We start from the raw sequence: 16,404 nt of genomic DNA on the forward strand, positions 1-16,404 counted from the left end.
AAAATGCCATCTGTCATTTCTGTCTTTGGCATTTTTTTAGACATGCTAGCAACAGCACCTGCTCATTTACTTGTATATAACTCAAAAATGGGAGGTAAATGTTCTAGACACAGCCTAGATGGGACACAAATGTGAGGAAAACATTGCATTGACTTTGCATTTTTCAGGGCTTCATCAGCCGCTCAGATGAAGGAAGGATAAAAACAAGAGAAAGAGCAAGAGAAATTAGGCAGCGCTGTATGCTTTTTCCCCCTAAAAATTCTTATTAAAATCCAACCACAGAAGACGTCCCAGCAAGTTCCAGTATATGGCATGCTTTCCATAGCAGATCTGGCTAGTGGTTACTTGGAGGAAGGTAATGTGACAACCTATACAATATTAAACTCATACTAAATGTTGCTTAGTGAAGGAAACAGCCATCTCTGAGATAGGTGACATGGGATTTCATTTGTAACTGAAGCCCTAGTTACAAAAATTCAATAAGGAGAAAAAGAAAACAAAATAGGCTGGGCACGGTGGCTCACACCTGTAATCTCAGTACTTCGAGAGGCTGAGGCAGGCAGATCATGAGGTCAGGAGTTCGAGACCAGCCTGACCAACATGGTGAAACCCCATCTCTACTAAAAATACAAAAATTAGCTGTGTGGTGGCGCGTGCCTATAATCCCAGCTACTCAGGAGGCTGAGGCAGGAGAAACGCTTGAACCCGGGAGGTGGAGGTTGCAGTGAGCCAAGAATATGCCACTGCACTCTAGCCTGAGTGACAAAGCGAGACTCTGTCTCAAAAAGAACAAAGCCAAACCAAAAACCAAAAGACTAGATTGAATCATTAATCAAAGACTGTGTGTATGGCTTAGGTTTATGTTTTTGAACCTAACAGTAAATAAGTGGTAAGAAAGCATTTTCCTTTTTTTTTTTGAGACAGAGTTTCGCTCTTGTTACCCAGGCTGGAGGGCAATGGCGCGATCTCGGCTCACTGCAACCTCCGCCTCCCGGGTTCAAGCAATTCTCCTGCCTCAGCCTCCCAAGTAGCTGGGATTACAGGCATGCGCCACCATGCCCAGCTAATTTTTGTATTTTTAGTAGAGACGGGGTTTCACCTTGTTGACCAGGATGGTCTCGATCAATTGACCTCGTGATCCACCCGCCTCGGCCTCCCAAAGTGCTGGGATTACAGGCGTGAGCCACCGCGCCCGTCCCATTTTCTTTTTTATGTGTGTAACTAATATATTAATAGTAAAATAACTGTTGGCTATAGTTCAAAGCAAACGCTTTTCCTAAAACATGAAGCAAGTAAAATAAAACCCACAAAAATGATAATAAACAAATGAATGCATTTTGCAAAATAAAACATTTCCCTTGGAAAGTTGAGGAAAACAAATATGTAAATAGCTTCTGTTTTTATAGTTAAAGCTTTTTAATCTCTGGTGCATAACAACTGAAAGAATTCTGAGAAATTAGACAAAAGTATTTGGTGGATTTGAGTTAATGGGCCAAGCAAGCTTTTTTTCCTTGGCTTCTCTGTCAAATGAATCATAGATTGAGTCTTTGGTAATAGTTTTGGCCATGGAAGGGATTTCTGAAATGCCAACGTAGTTTTTTTTGGCCATCCTTGAACTGGTTGTGATGGTATAGGCATTGCTTCGGTAACATTTCATAGAGGACATGCAAAAAGTCTCTTTCATCCCTCTCCTAAAATTGGCATTATAAATGGAATACAGAGTAGGTTTAGAGGCTGAAGAACTAAAGGATATCCATGTGATCGCTGTGAAGACAAGGGAACTTTTCTTATGGTCTTGTTCATGGGGATGCCAGAGCTGAGCCACATGAAAAGGCAGCCAGGAGAGCAAAAACAACAGATTTAAAATGAGGAACATCTTGATGGTTTTCACTTTTGTCCGTGGGACAATGTTCATTGTCCTCCTCACTGTTCGGCCATCTGTGCCTATTCTCCAAATATATTTTATGACCTTTTGATAAAATAAAATTATGAGGGCAGATGGAATCACAAAGGCCACCAAGAAGTGGATGACAGTATAGGCAGTGCCTTCCCAAGAGGAAGGGAGGAAGTAGTTACAATGGCTGTCCCAGCTGGAGCCATAGAAAAAGAGCACAGGGGTCACAAAGGCTGCATCAAAGATCCACGATGCTGCGATCATTTTCTTGGCTTTTTCTCTGGACACCTTGAAGCTCAGAGGATAGACGATGGTGTAGAACCGGTCTATGCAGATGGAGAGGAGAACATAGATCTGGACACCTGGAGTGAGATACTGAAAATATCGCACAACCTTGCACATGGCACTACCAAGCGTCCACCGTCCAGTGGTGAACTGGAGCAGGACAAAAGGCATGCTGGCAACGCTGATGAGAAGGTCAGCACATGCCATGGAGACCACAAAGTAGTTGGTGGTAGACTGAGTCCTCCTACTCCTATGGATGACCAAACAAACCAGGGAATTGCCGAAGATAGAAAACAACCACAGAGTCCCAAAGAAGATGCTGGCTGTGGTCACTTCTCCGGGTTTCAGTCCATAGTGAAGGTCTGTTCGGTTGCTCATCCAGCTGTGCTCCTCACTTAATCCCATCAGGTATTGGCTTGGCAGAGGTGTGGCTGTTCCAGTGCAGCTGCGGTTTTGGAGGGGCACCAGAAGTGTAGAAATAACCAAAGGTGGCTTGCTGTTATCCATTCTGTGAGCAAAAACCATATTCACTTTTTTTCTCTTAATTCTGGATGGGGAAAAGAAGAATGAGGCCTCCTGTTAAAATGGTGTCATACAGATTGGTTGTGTTGACTAAGGCTAACGATCTTATTTGACATGTAGATTGGTTGTCATTTGTCTATGAGGAGGACTTGTGCCTTGGCAGGAAAACATAACTACTATCCAGAAAAAGTTCTGACCCCCATTTTGTTTTCATTTTAGGAGCTGTTTCAGTAGATCCCAGCCCAGGCTCCCTCTGGTCTCACCTTCTCTTGACCCTTAGCCATACCAAGCCCTACTCCTACACATATCCTTGTTCCCTTCACTCATCAGGGATCACAGGGTTAGGGAGCTCATATGTGGCTCGTGGTAAGGGTGTTACCACCAACTGAAGATCTGCTGGAATTCTGGGCAAGTATGTGAGAAGTTCCTAAATGTCAGGAGGCTTCAAGAGAGGAAAGTGTGGGCAGATGGAAACACACAGATTTTGACTATGGAGGTAGCTAACAGCAGTGTGTGACTGTAGACTGGCTAGCTATTGGGAAGGGTGCTGTCCTTACTTAGTGTAGATTTTCCATTACAGAAGAATATGGTAACACATGGCGCAAGCAACACTGATACATGAGTCAGAAACAGCTCCTAATTTAATGACATCTGAAAATAGCTTGCTTTATCCACAAGATGATACAGTTCATCACTAATAGCTTGCCACCTACCAGTGACATATAGTTTGATGCTATTCTGTTGTTATTGTTTCATAAAATAATATACTGACTGAAGAACATACAAGGTGTCCTCTAAGAAATATAACTAGGTTATAAGAGACCTTATGGCAGTGAAGTGATTAAAAAAAAAAGTAACTGTTAGCTAAGCACAGTGGTACACACCTGTAAGTCCCAGCTACTCAGAAGGCTGAGGCAGGAGGATCACTTGGTTTGAGAAGTTTGAATCCAGCCTGGGCAACATAGCAAGACCCAATCTCTAAAAATAAGTAAATAAATAAATAAATAAGAGTTAAAATTACTAAGCACTTTTTAAAAAGCTTATCATTCTTAGATATAAAAGAATATTTTAAAGTTTAGCCTTTATTTTATTCTTTTTGTATTATTCAGTGAGGAAAAAATGTTACACTTTTTAAATAGGCAAAAATATTAAATAGTTGTGGGTCATTCAATTAAAACTGAGGTGATTTTGCTCATAGATTATGAAGGTTTAATTTGGTTGGAATCCAGGAAACAAAAAGAGAAACAGTAGTAATTTAATCCATAATAACTATAACAATTATGGTTATTAAGGTAAGAGATAAGGATAAACATTAATATTTACAAAAATTTGCCCACTAAAAGTAAAAGCCCATTTGGGGTTACAGCTGCCATTTTGCTAAGATTCCATCTGGCCTGTGGCACAAGGGGATGTGGCTCCAGCAACAGGCTTTTCTAGTAGTTACTATTTCTCTCTTGGTGGGCTCCTGTGTTTGCACCTCACAAAGGAACATTTCTCAAGTGACAGTCAGGATTAAAGAATAGTTCATGGCCGGGCGCGGTGGCTAATGCTTGTAATCCCAGCACTTTGGGAGGCTGAGGCGGGTGGATCACGAGGTCAGCAGTTTAAAGAGACCAGCCTGACCAACACAGTGAAAGCCCATCTCTATTAAAAATACAAAAATTAGCTGGGCGTGGTGGCGGGCACCTGTCCCAGCTACCGGGGAGGCTGAGGCAGGAGAATCACTTGAACCTGGGAGGTGGAGGTTGCAGTGAGCTGAGATCGCACCACTGCACTCCAGCCTGGGCTACAGAGCTAGACTCCATTTCAAAAAAAAAAAAAAAAAGAATAGTTCATAATGAAAGAACAGTTCTTAATGACTAATTTTTTCTTTTCTTTTCTTTTTTTTTTTTTTTTTGAGACACAATCTCGCTCTGTCGCCCAGGCTACAGTGCAGTGGCATGATCTCGGCTCAGTGCAACTTCCACCTCCCAGGTTCAAGAGATTCTTGTGTCTCAGCCTCCTGAGTAGCTAGGATTATAAGTGTGCGCCACCATGCCTGGTTAATTTTTGTATTTTTAGTAGAGGTAGGGTTTCACCATTTTGCCCAGGCTGGTCTCAAACTCCTGACCTCAAGTGATTTGCCCACCTTGGCCTCCCAAAGTGCTGGGATTACAGGCGTGAGCAACCACGCTGGGCCCTCATTTATTCTTTGAAGGATTTTTGTACTAATTTGTGGTAGAGAAAGAAATGTTAATATATATCATCTTCACCAAAAAGCTACATTCAATACAAGTCTGGTGCTCAAGGAAATATCAATGCCCATTCTGTATTATCTTTAGGCTTTTTTGTCCATGGGGCAACCTTACTTAAGGGAGCTTAAGTAAGATAATTCAAGTTAAAAAAAAATTTTTAAAAATTATTTTTTGCTACCACACAGAAACCTGAAATAATTAAACTTTTTGACTACTAAAATATCTTTAAGCATGCTGGAAAAATGATAGCCAATGGTAAGAATAGCAACCATACTTTCTGTATAAGAAATCAGGATATAAGATCTAAAATTAGCACTGTTCTAAAAACTCTGGACTGCATGACCCTCATACATGCAAGATTGAAGTCATCTTTTCACCTTCATATGTGTAAAAGCTATGAAAAATTTTAAAAACCTTTTGTTTTTAAGACTTAAAGTTTAAAAATAAACTAAAACAGACAATTTCCCCAGACAATAAACTGTTCTACCTTTTCTGGGATGCCTGTGGCCTGAATAAAACAGGAGTCGCACAGGCACTTTTCATTAGTTAATGGACATACTTGAAAACCTGTGAACTTCTTCTGTTTCTTCCTTCCTCTAACGACAAAACTCTGCAAATGAAGCTCAGGCTCACTGCTTTAACTAAAGCCCGGGGAAGCCCCCTTCCATCATTTCCTCCAGTTGCTTTACACCCATGAGTCTGTCTGCCCATTGCCCCAGCCCGACCACTTGGAAACAGAGGACCCCAATGCTCCGAAACAGGATGAGGGAGCCCGAGGTGTTCCTGAGTCTAGGTTTCCTCTGCTGATGGCATGACTTCTCACTCCACCTAAAACTGCTACAGTTCTGTTTATTCATTCTGTAAATCAAGAAACCAGGAGCTAAGTAAGAGAAAAATAGGGACCCAGTTTGGCCTGGGTAAGGGGAAGAAAAGGAAAGGTTTCACAAAAGAGGTAAAGTTTGAGCTGGGATCCTAGAGGATGAATAGGACTTCTTCAGGAAGACAAGTGAATAAAACATTCCAGGGGAGATAGCATGTAGAGTGAATTTTGGGGTCATTTTTCGGGTTGATCTTTTTTGGGGCCCTTTTCCCCTCAGAAACATAGTTTCCTTCAGACCATACCTCCCAGAGTACATAGTTTTTAAATGCCCTACAATCAAACTGACCTCAATGTTTCCCATGGTTACAATGAGAGGTTATATTTTCTGCATTCATGGGCAGAAATGCGGTCAGACAGTGGATAAGAACATTAGCATATCCAGAATGGTTGCAGTACCCTTGTTCATACAGCATTTTCCAAGTTTATTTTGCTCTAGGTTAGCAATACAGTACATTTGAGTCTCCCAGGGAGCTTTAAAAAATATTGATGCCTGGGTTCCGGCTTCAGGGATTTTAATTTAATTGCCCTGGAGTGCAGCCTGGGTATCAGATGTTTCAAAGTTCCCCAGGTGATCCTGATGTGTAGTCAAGATTAATAATCTCTGCTTTAGAAATACTTCCATCTGGCCAGGTGTGGTGGCTTGTGCCTGTAATCCCAGCACTTTGGGAGGCTGAGGCGGGCAGATCAGGAGGTCAAGAGATCAAGACCATCCTGGCTAACATGGTGAAACCCCATCTCTACTAAAAATACAAAAATTAGCTGGGTGTGGTGGTGCATGCCTGTAGTCCCAGCTACCAGGGAGGCTGAGGCAGGAGAATCACTTGAACCCAGGAGGTGGTGGTTTCGGTGAGCCAAGATTGCACCATTGCACTCCAGCCTGGCAACAGAGTGAGCCCTAGTCTCAAAAAATAAATAAATAAATACTTCCATGTTTCTGTCTTCTCCACTGAACTGTGGACTCCAGCAGGGAAAGGTGATGTTGCTCTTTTTCTCCATGCTCTACAGCTTCCACTGGAGTTCTTTACATTAATCATTGCTTATTAGATGTTTACTAAATTGGATCTATAAGGACAGAGAACTGAAATAAATGGCTCTTACTCTATGCGCCTCTGCTAGGAGAATTAAATGCAGTTAGAAAACTACTGTATATTCTCAGAGAGCTGAAACATTGGGGACCACGGTGGTAGGGAAAACATGACTCCTGATAAAAGCAGGGCAGGTGAAACTGCAGCTACCCAGGTCGACTGCTATATGAAACAGACATCTCATCTAAGGGAAAGCGAACGTAATTTAGGTTTCTTCAGGCAGGTTCTTGCACTTTCCTCCCAGAAAAAAGGTCTACCATATTATAACTAAATTCTAGGGTCCCAAAGTAAAGTTTCAGAAAGGCCTCCCCTGCTTATCTTCAAGGGGGTGTTTCTGAAATATAAGATCTGGTTAATTAGTAATTCTGTTCAGAGCCATCCATATGCCGTAATTTTAGGAGTGACAAGAAAGGCTTCTTCACCGCTTTCCTGTTCAATCCATTTCTTCCCAGCCAGTTCTGAGACTACCATTTAACATACTCCTTTGGTTGAGGTATTGAAGGCCCTTATTTACCTCTGTCTATATATGATCTAAAAGAGGAATCATTCATTTATCCCATTATCTATTTCTCATCCATCCAGGCTTTAAGATCGATACACGAATGGGGAAAATGGTAGATGGGTTGTCATAGTGCAGAACTGGGGGCTAGGCATGGTGGCTCACGCCTGTAACCCTAGCACTTTGGAAGGCCCAGGTGGGTGGATCACCTGAGGTCAGGAGTTCAAGACCAGCCTGGCCAACATGGCAAAACTCATCTCTACTAAAAATACAAAAATTAGCCGGGTGTGGTGGTACACACGTGTAGTCCCAGCTACTCAGGAGGCTGAAGCAGGAGAATCACTTGAACCTCAGAGTCGGAGGTTGCAGTGAGCCGAGATCATGCCACTGCACTCCAGCCTGGGCGAGAGTGAGACTCTGCATCTTGGGGAAAAAAAAAGAACTGGGGACTGGTTGGGCAGACCATGTAATGATAGGATCCTGGGGCATTTGGGAGGAGATGTGCCCTATCACTTTGCTTTGTAATTTTTATTTTGCATGTTTGTCTCCCTCATTAGGTTACGAGTTCCTTGAGGATAGGGACTATATCTTTACCTCTATATCCCTGGGGCACATAGCTGTTGAAAAAGGTTTAATGAGGCCGGGTGCGGTGATCCCAGCACTTTGGGAAGCCAAGGCAGGTGGATCACGAGGTCAGGAGTTCAAGACCAGCCTGGCCAAGATGGTGAAACCCCGTCTCTACTAAAAATACAAAAATTAGCCAGGCACAGTGGTGGGTGCCTGTAATCCCAGCTACTTGGGAGGCTGAGGCAGGAGAATCGCTTGAACCCAGGAGGTGGAGATTGCAGTGAGCAGAGATTGTACCCCTGCACTCCAGCCTGGGTGACATAGCAAGACTCTGTCTCAAAAAAAAAAAAAAAAAAGGTTTAATGAATATATGAATGCATGGATATGTTAGTAAAAATTATCCAATACTTGAAGGCCAAAAAGGACATATCCTTTAAGGTCACGTTGGGACATTCTTAAATGGGCCTCCCTAAGGATTATTTAATTCTCTGGGAGAATGTACCTGTGCTTGACTTTGCTATTTACTGTTTGACCAGTGCCCAGACACTGTGAAAATATGTATATGTCAACTTGTAGATTTCTGTCTAGCAGAACAAAATAATCCCAAAGGTTACGGACTTACTGCCTGTAGGACATTAGCCAGTTTTGTGTTTACCTAGCAATCTTATGCTGAAATTCTTTTTTAAAAATGCCTATAAAGACGCATTCTTCAAATGCTCTTGGAACCAGCTTTGTTATCTCATTGGTTCCTTCGGTATTATCGTAATAAATCTTTAACATATGTTCAGCCGAGTGCAGTGGCTCACACCTGTAATCCTAGCACTTTGGGAGGCTGAGGCAGGTGGATCACGAGGTCAAGAGATGGAGACCATCCTGGCCAACATGGTGAAACCCAGTCTCTAAGAAAAATACAAAAATCAGCTGGGCATGGTGATGCATGCCTGTAGTCCCAGCTACTCAGGAGGCTGAGGCAGGAGAATCTCTTGAACCTGGGAGGCGGAGGTTGCAGTGAGCTGAGATCACGCCACTGCACACCAGTATGGCAACAGAGTGAGACTCTGTCTCAAAGAAAAAAAAAAAGTCATCCAATATTTGTATAAGTCATGATTCTAACTTTTTGAAAATCATACTTTGTTGGATGGAATGGATAGATGAATGAATTTTTAAGTCTTCTAGATTTAAAAATACCCTAACAACTAATGTTTTCTCCTCTTGAGATTATAAAGATTCGCAAACATTCTCACAAGGTAGCAAGACCATTTTTATTTCTTGAGATTTGTTTAAAAATTTAATGTCAAACAAGAATTTTTATCATGTTGATTTTTTACATGATTTGGTTGAGAAAAAAACACAATGGAAACATTTTCTGTAGAAGGGAAAGTATCTGCTGGACCCACATGGATACATATGACTATTTACTAATGAGCAGTAAGATTACAATCATGACAGTAGTTACAGCATTAATACTACCAAGAGTTAGTACTTATTTTTGTGCTTAATATGTACCATGTACTTTATATGTGTAACCCTTCAAAGTAGGTAAAATTACTGACCCTGTTTTACAAATGAAAAAAAGCTGAAGTTCTCCCTCAAAGTCATAGAGTTGGAAAGTGGTCACTCCAAAGCCCTTGCTCCTAACTACCATCAGGGCTTCCTGACCAGTGAGAGACCACAAAGGGTTGGATCTGGATTTAAAGAGTCAAATTGGCTGGACATGGGTAAGTCCTTCTTGGCTCTTCATTCAAACAGAGGAATGCAAAGTTATTCCCCATAGCCTCTTGCCTACCCACAGATACATCTGTTCAATATGCTAGCTCAGAAATATGTGACATAGTGAAAGTTTAAAAAAATGATCACTCCTACAATGTACTGCATGGAAGTTTAGCATCAGAAGTGAAGCAGACATGCTGGCCTGGAGAAATAGCCTTTCTTCCGAATAAAGAATGTGAGAGTATTGGAATATCAACCTAACAACGTAATTAACTGTTGTCCTTTAAACAGAATGAAAGCAGAATTCTAGACTTCAGTTTGAATTGAAGTGAGGAAAAAGTCTGATCAGTTGTATTATCCCAGAGGGAGGGAGGGTGGGGTGGGATAACGTGGGGAGAAATGTCAGGTATAGGTGATGTGGGGATGGAGGCAGCAAATCACCTTGCCATGAATGTACCTATGCAACAATCTTGCATGATCTGCACATGTACCCCAGAATCTAAAGTACAATAAAAATGTTTAATTGTTTAAATTCAGAAAATACCATGGTATAGAGATTTTGTCTTAAACCTGTCATTGTTGTGTGGGCTTGATTTGCCTACATGTGAAAATGAAAAATGCCTGTAACAGTAGTGGGCTGAGACTGACTTGTGGAGGGACCCCGAGCCAATTGTATATACATTTCTTCCCAACTCCAGGCTCAAAGCCATCATGTTGGTATCATGAATCAGTCACAGTAGGAGTATTTATACCAGAGAAACTGACAAACACCAAAAATTGAAGTTTGTTTTGTTTTGTTTTGTTTTTCCCTCTGCAAAGCCAGTTTTTAAACATTTATTTGCACACCACTTCTAGTAGGGCAGGGCTTACAGGGCAACCTATCCCAAGTCCTGAACTTACATTGCTGAACTTACAAATGGCTCAGGAGGCCACACAAGCTCTTCTGAAGCTTCCTAAGTGGCTATCTTGACGTGTGGCCCTGACTCTGGGTGTGTGTGTGTGTGTGTGTGTGTGTGTGTGTGTGTGTTATAGAGGTAAGGTTTTGCTATGTTGCCCTGGTGTGTGTATATTTGTGTGTGTGTATATTTGTGTGCATGTGTGTGTGTGTGTGTATGTGTTTTATAGAGATGAGGTATTGCTATGTTGCCCAGGCTGGTCTTGAACTCCTGGGCTCAAGCAATCCTCCTGCCTTGGCCTCACAAAGTGCTGGGATTATAGGCATGAACCACCATGCCCAGCTAAGATAAGACTCTGGTATGAACAAAGTGCTTTATAAAACTATATAAGGCAGCTGGGCGTGGTGGCTCATGCCTGTAATCCCAGTACTTTGAGAGGCCGAGGCAGGTGGATCACAAGGTCAGGAGATCGAGACCAGCCTGGCCAACATGGTGAAACCCTGTCTGTACTAAAAAAAATACAAACATTAGCTGAGTATACTGGCATGTGCCTGTAGTCCCAGCTACTCAGGAGGCTGAGGCAGGAGAATCACTTGAACCTAGGAGGTGGAGGCTGCAGTGAGCCAAGATTGCACCAATGCACTCCAGCCTGGCGACAGAATGAGATCCCGGCTCAAAATAAATAAATAAATAAATAAGTACATAAGGCTAGGTAGCCACCAGCATGACTGTGGTGGGGTAACAGGAAAACCAGAGAAGGTGAGACACGTTCTTACAATGTCAACTCGGATGAGGTTGCTAGATAAAATACAGGATGCCCAGCTAAATGCGAATTTCAGGTAAATAACAAAATTTTTTAGTAAAAATATGTCCCATGCAATATTTTACTGGTGTCCTGTATTTTTATTTGTTAAATCTGGCAAACCTACACCAAGAATGTAATCTTCTGCTAAAAAAAACTATGTTTTAAATCTCACAGTGTAGGCATACTGCAAAGTAGATATGTAGGTAGGCTTTGAAGTCAGTTGCATCCTGTTCCTGTCACTCACTCGCTAGCTAGGTGACCTTGGGCAAGTTACCTAACCCTCTTGATCTCCAGTTTTCTTATCTGTAAAACGAGGATAATCAGTTCCTATCTCATTTGATTATTATAATTAGATGATATACACAGGACTTAGATGAGTTAATACATGTGCATCTGCCTGGTATGAGGAAAACAACAGGTGTTATTTTTAGATATAGTTCTATAAAACACCTATTTCTGTGTCTGGCACATACAAACTGCTTCAAAAATTAATTAGTTTTTTAAGTCATAGGACAAAGAAATTTTAGTAACCATATCACACATCACATACTACAGTGATAATACTAACATTGGTCACATAATTTAGCTTTGTCAAGTATAAAGGGCTTTTGTGAAGGGGTCTGGGTACCTAATCATCATTTACAACAATGTTTTTAAGGAGAAAATCATTGAGGCCCAAATAAATAAACACATTTTCTCCAAACTGGGGATGATTTTATGTGACATCTTGGCCAGATCAAACTTTTTAAGAAATCCTACATCAAAATACATGATACAACTGGATTAAATATGCCTTTTTCAAAAGCCCATAGAATCCATTCTGCTTAAATGATTTCCATTAGAAGCGGAGTATGGTGGCTCATGCCTGTAATCCCAGCACTTTGGGAGGCAGGCAGATCACCTGAGGTCAGGTGTTCAAGACCAGACTGGCCAACATGGTGAAACCCCATCTCTACTAAAAATGCAAAACAAACAAAAAAAATTAGCTGGGCGTGGAGGCTGGCGCCTGTAATCCCAGCTACTAGGGAGGCTGAGGCAGGAGAATCACTTGAACCTGGGAGGTGGAGGTTGCAGTGAGCTGAGATTGCACCACTGCACTCCAACCCAGATGACAGAACAAGACTCCATCTCAAAAAATAAAAATAAAAAAGCCGGGCGCAGTGGCTCACACCTGTAATCCCAGCACTTTGGGAGGCCGAGGCGGGCAGGTTACGAGGTCAGGAGTTTGAGACCAGCCTGACCAACATAGTGAAACCCCGTCTCTACTAAAAATATAAAAAATTAGCTGGGCATGGTGGCGTGGGCCTGTAATCCCAGCTACTCAGGAGGCTGAGGCAGGAGAATAGATTGAACCCAGTAGGCAGAGGTTGCAGTGAACCGAGATCACTCCACTGCACTCTAGCCCGGGCGACAGAGTGAGACTCCATCTCAAAAACAAACAAACAAAAAAACACAACTTTCATTAGATATTTTGACTAATTGCAAAAGAACCTCAGAACCTCACGCTGCCAGTGAAAACAGAGCTTCTGTCCTCCACCTGAGGCTCCTGGTGCCACAAGCTTATAGGCCTGGAATTTTCTCTACTAGTCTTTTTTCCTTTCCTCATATATATATGTATGTATGTATGTATATATATATATATATATATATATATATATATATATTCCTCCATAATAATTCAACCCTTCAAACTGTTTCCTAACTGGGATCCAGCAGTTTCTCAAGATCAGACTGGGAATATTTTCTTTTTCTTTGGAAACTGGATATGCTTTCAAGGGAACATGTTTTTTTAAAACAGAACTGTTTTCAAAACAGCTTCTTCTAACTTCACAAAACATCTTAAAACAATCATGAACATTTCTGGCTCAGCAATCCTGGCTATCTAGATTTAAGGGACTATGACTCTCCTATCACACTGGTCTCTTTCTTTATCCTTCACATGAATTAGGAAATATTAACCTCTCTCACAATTACAGCATCATTGGTTTAAAGTCAAGATCCCTATTAAAATATAAATGTGTCTTAAAGACCAACTGTACATTTTTTTCAGTTTCATATTTTATCAGTAGAGTAGTGCTCTCTGAGACCCATTCATTCTATCTCTGAAATTTATGATTAGTGAAAATGAAAACAGAAGAGATGCCAAAAGCGAAAGTCATGAGGACCATTAGAAACTGAGAGCTGAGCTTTACCCCACATGAAGGTTTATGTCATCCACAGGCTGCAGTCCACCCCTAGTTCTTTGTAAACAAGATTGCATGAAAAAAATGTTAGGTCATGTTGGCATCTCTTTAGGGGTGACCACCCCCACGGATGTATAAAGAATACTATCTAATATTTCTCATTCCAACAGCTGCGTAGTAGCTTAGCAGAGTTTCGTGTATACAGGACCCAGCTGCAGGTTTGATCCTGAACTTCCCTACCTCCCCACAGTCACACAAAATCTGTAAAGTAAGATAAATTGTAAAAGAAACAAGTGCAAAAAAAAATTTCACCCTGGCCATGTGTGATGACTCACGCTTATAATTCCAGCACATTGGGAGGCTGAGGTGGGTGGATCACTTAAGGTTAGGAGGTTGAGACCAGCCTGGCCAACATGGTGAAACCCCATCTCCACTAAAAAACAAAAATTAGATAGACATGGTGGCGGGTGCCTGTAATCCCAGTTACTTGGGATGCAGGAGAATTGCTTGAACCCTGGAGGTGGAGGTTGCAGTGAGCTGAGATCACACCACTGCACTCCAGCCTGGGTAACAGAACAAGATTCCATCTCAAAAAAAAAAAAAAACTTCGGCCGGGCGCGGTGGCTCACGCCTGTAATCCCAGTACTTTGGGAGGCCGAGGCGGGTGGATCACGAGGTCAAGAGATCGAGACCATCCTGGTCAAATGGTGAAAGCCCGTCTCTACTAAAAATACAAAAAATCAGCTGGGCATGGTGGCACATGCCTGTAATCCCAGCTACTCAGGAGGCTGAGGCAGGAGAATTGCCTGAACCCAGGAAGCGGAGGTTGCGGTGAGCCGAGATTGCGGTGAGCCGAGATTGTGCCCAGCCGAGGTCGCACCATTGCACTCCAGCCTGGGTAACAAGAGTGAAACTCCGTCTCAAAAAAAAAAAAAAAAAAAAAAAACTTCATCCTAAGAAATGATCATTTTGTTATGATTGAAGACTATGTGCAAAATAGTCTTCAATCATAACATTTATCTATTTTTTTAAAAATCACTTAGTGTGGCCAGAGTTGTGTTCATTGCTGGTGACACAAATGTTATAATAATTAGACAGACAAGATCCCTGGTTTTTGTTTGTTTGTTTGTTTGTTTGGGATGGCGTCTTGCTCTGTTGCCAAGGCTAGAGTGCAGTGCGTGATCTTGGCTCACTGCAATATCTGCCTCCTGAGTTCAAGTGATTCCCCTGCCACAGCCTACTGAATAGCTGGGATTACAGGCACACACCACCACGCCCGGCTAATTTTTGTATTTTTAGTAGAGATGGGGGTTTCACCATGATGGCCAGGCTGGTCTCGAACTCCTAACCTCAAGTTATCCACCTGCCTCGGCCTCCCAAAGTGCTGGGTATAATAGCCTCTTAACTATTCTCCCTGCTTCTACTTTTGGCCACCTACACAGCAACTAAAGTTGTATTTTTAAAACATAAATTGGGGTGACAGGGTTAAAAAAAAACATGTCATATTAATTTCATTCCTTTGCCTAAAACCTGTGATGGATTTTCCTTCAAGAGAATAAAACCATGCCTTACAATGCCCTGTGTGATCCTACTTTTGCCCACCTTTCCAGTTATATTATATTTATCATTTTCTTTGGCATTTATGTGCTACAGTCACATAACAAGCACCAGGGTCTTTGCACTCATCATTTCTTCTGCCTGAATATTATGGCTGGCTTCCTGTCATTGGGGTTTCAGATGCAATAGAGCCTCTTCAGAGAACCCCTCTCTAACCACTCCATCTAAAACCAGACTCTCTGTAATCCCAGCACTTTGGGAGGCCGAGGCGGGCAAATCATGAGGTCAGGAGTTCGAGACCAGCCTGGCCAACATGGTGAAACTCATCTCTACTAAAAATACAAAAAGTTAGCTGGGCGTAGTGGCAGGTGCCTGTAATCCCAGCTATTTGGGAGGCTGAGGCAGGAGAATCTCTTGAATCTGGCAGGCGGAGGTTGCAGTGAGTGGAGATCGTGCCGCTGCACTCCAGCCCAGGTGACAGAGTGAGACTCTCTCTCTGCCTCAAAAAAACCCCAAAAACAAAAACAAAAAACCAGACCCTGTTTCAGTCAGGATACTTTCAGAGGCAAGTAACAAACCTCAAAGTGGCTTAAGCCATAAAGATACTGATGCTTATTTAGTAAGTCTGGAGGTGAGTGTTCTAGTAGCAAACCACCATGGCATGTGTATATCTACGTAACAATCCTGCAAGACCTGCACATGTACCCTAGAACTTAAAGTACAATTTAAAAAAAAGAGAGAGTCTGTTATAGCCTAGGCAACATAGTCAGACCCTATCTCTACCAAATAAATAAATAAAAATTACTTGGGTATGGCGGGAAGCTGAGGCAGAACTGCTTGAGCCCAGGGGGTTGAGGCTGTAGTAAGCTGTGATCACACCACTGTGCTCCAGCTTGGATGACAGAGTGAGACCCTATCTCTAAATAAATAAATAAGACACTTTTACAATAATCTAAGTAAGTGATGATGGTGGCTTAGACCAGGGTGGTAGCAGTATAGGTGGAGAAAATTAGATAAATATTGAAAATATTGGCCGGGCGCTGTGGCTCACGCCTATAATCCCAGCACTTTGGGAGGCCGAGGCGGGCGAATCACTTGAGGCCAGGAGTTTGAGACCAGCCTGGCCAACATGGTGAAACCCTGTCTCTACTAAAAAATACAAAAATTAGCCAGGTGTGGTGCTGCATGCCTGTAATTCCAGCTACTCAAGAGGCTGAGACAGGAGAATTGCTTGAACCTGGGAGGCAGAGGTTGCAGTGACCCGAGATCGTGCCACTGCACTCCAGC

At 42.2% G+C, this 16,404-nt stretch overlaps 1 protein-coding gene across 1 annotated transcript in view; it reads right to left on the reverse strand.

The window, feature by feature from the left end:
- Positions 1 to 1,319: 1,319 nt before the first annotated feature.
- GPR19 (G protein-coupled receptor 19) overlaps positions 1,320 to 16,404 on the reverse strand; it is a 25,726-nt gene continuing 10,641 nt past the window's right edge. Inside the window, exon 2 of the mRNA XM_017528045.2 lies at positions 1,320 to 2,726. Within this exon, the coding sequence (XP_017383534.1) occupies positions 1,457 to 2,704 (1,248 nt within the window). The 5' untranslated portion in view covers positions 2,705 to 2,726 and the 3' untranslated portion in view covers positions 1,320 to 1,456. The remainder of the gene's footprint in view (positions 2,727 to 16,404) is intronic.

The sequence above is a fragment of the Cebus imitator genome, unplaced genomic scaffold (assembly GCF_001604975.1).
Source record: "Cebus imitator isolate Cc_AM_T3 unplaced genomic scaffold, Cebus_imitator-1.0 Scaffold2, whole genome shotgun sequence".
Classification (NCBI taxonomy): domain Eukaryota; kingdom Metazoa; phylum Chordata; class Mammalia; order Primates; family Cebidae; genus Cebus; species Cebus imitator.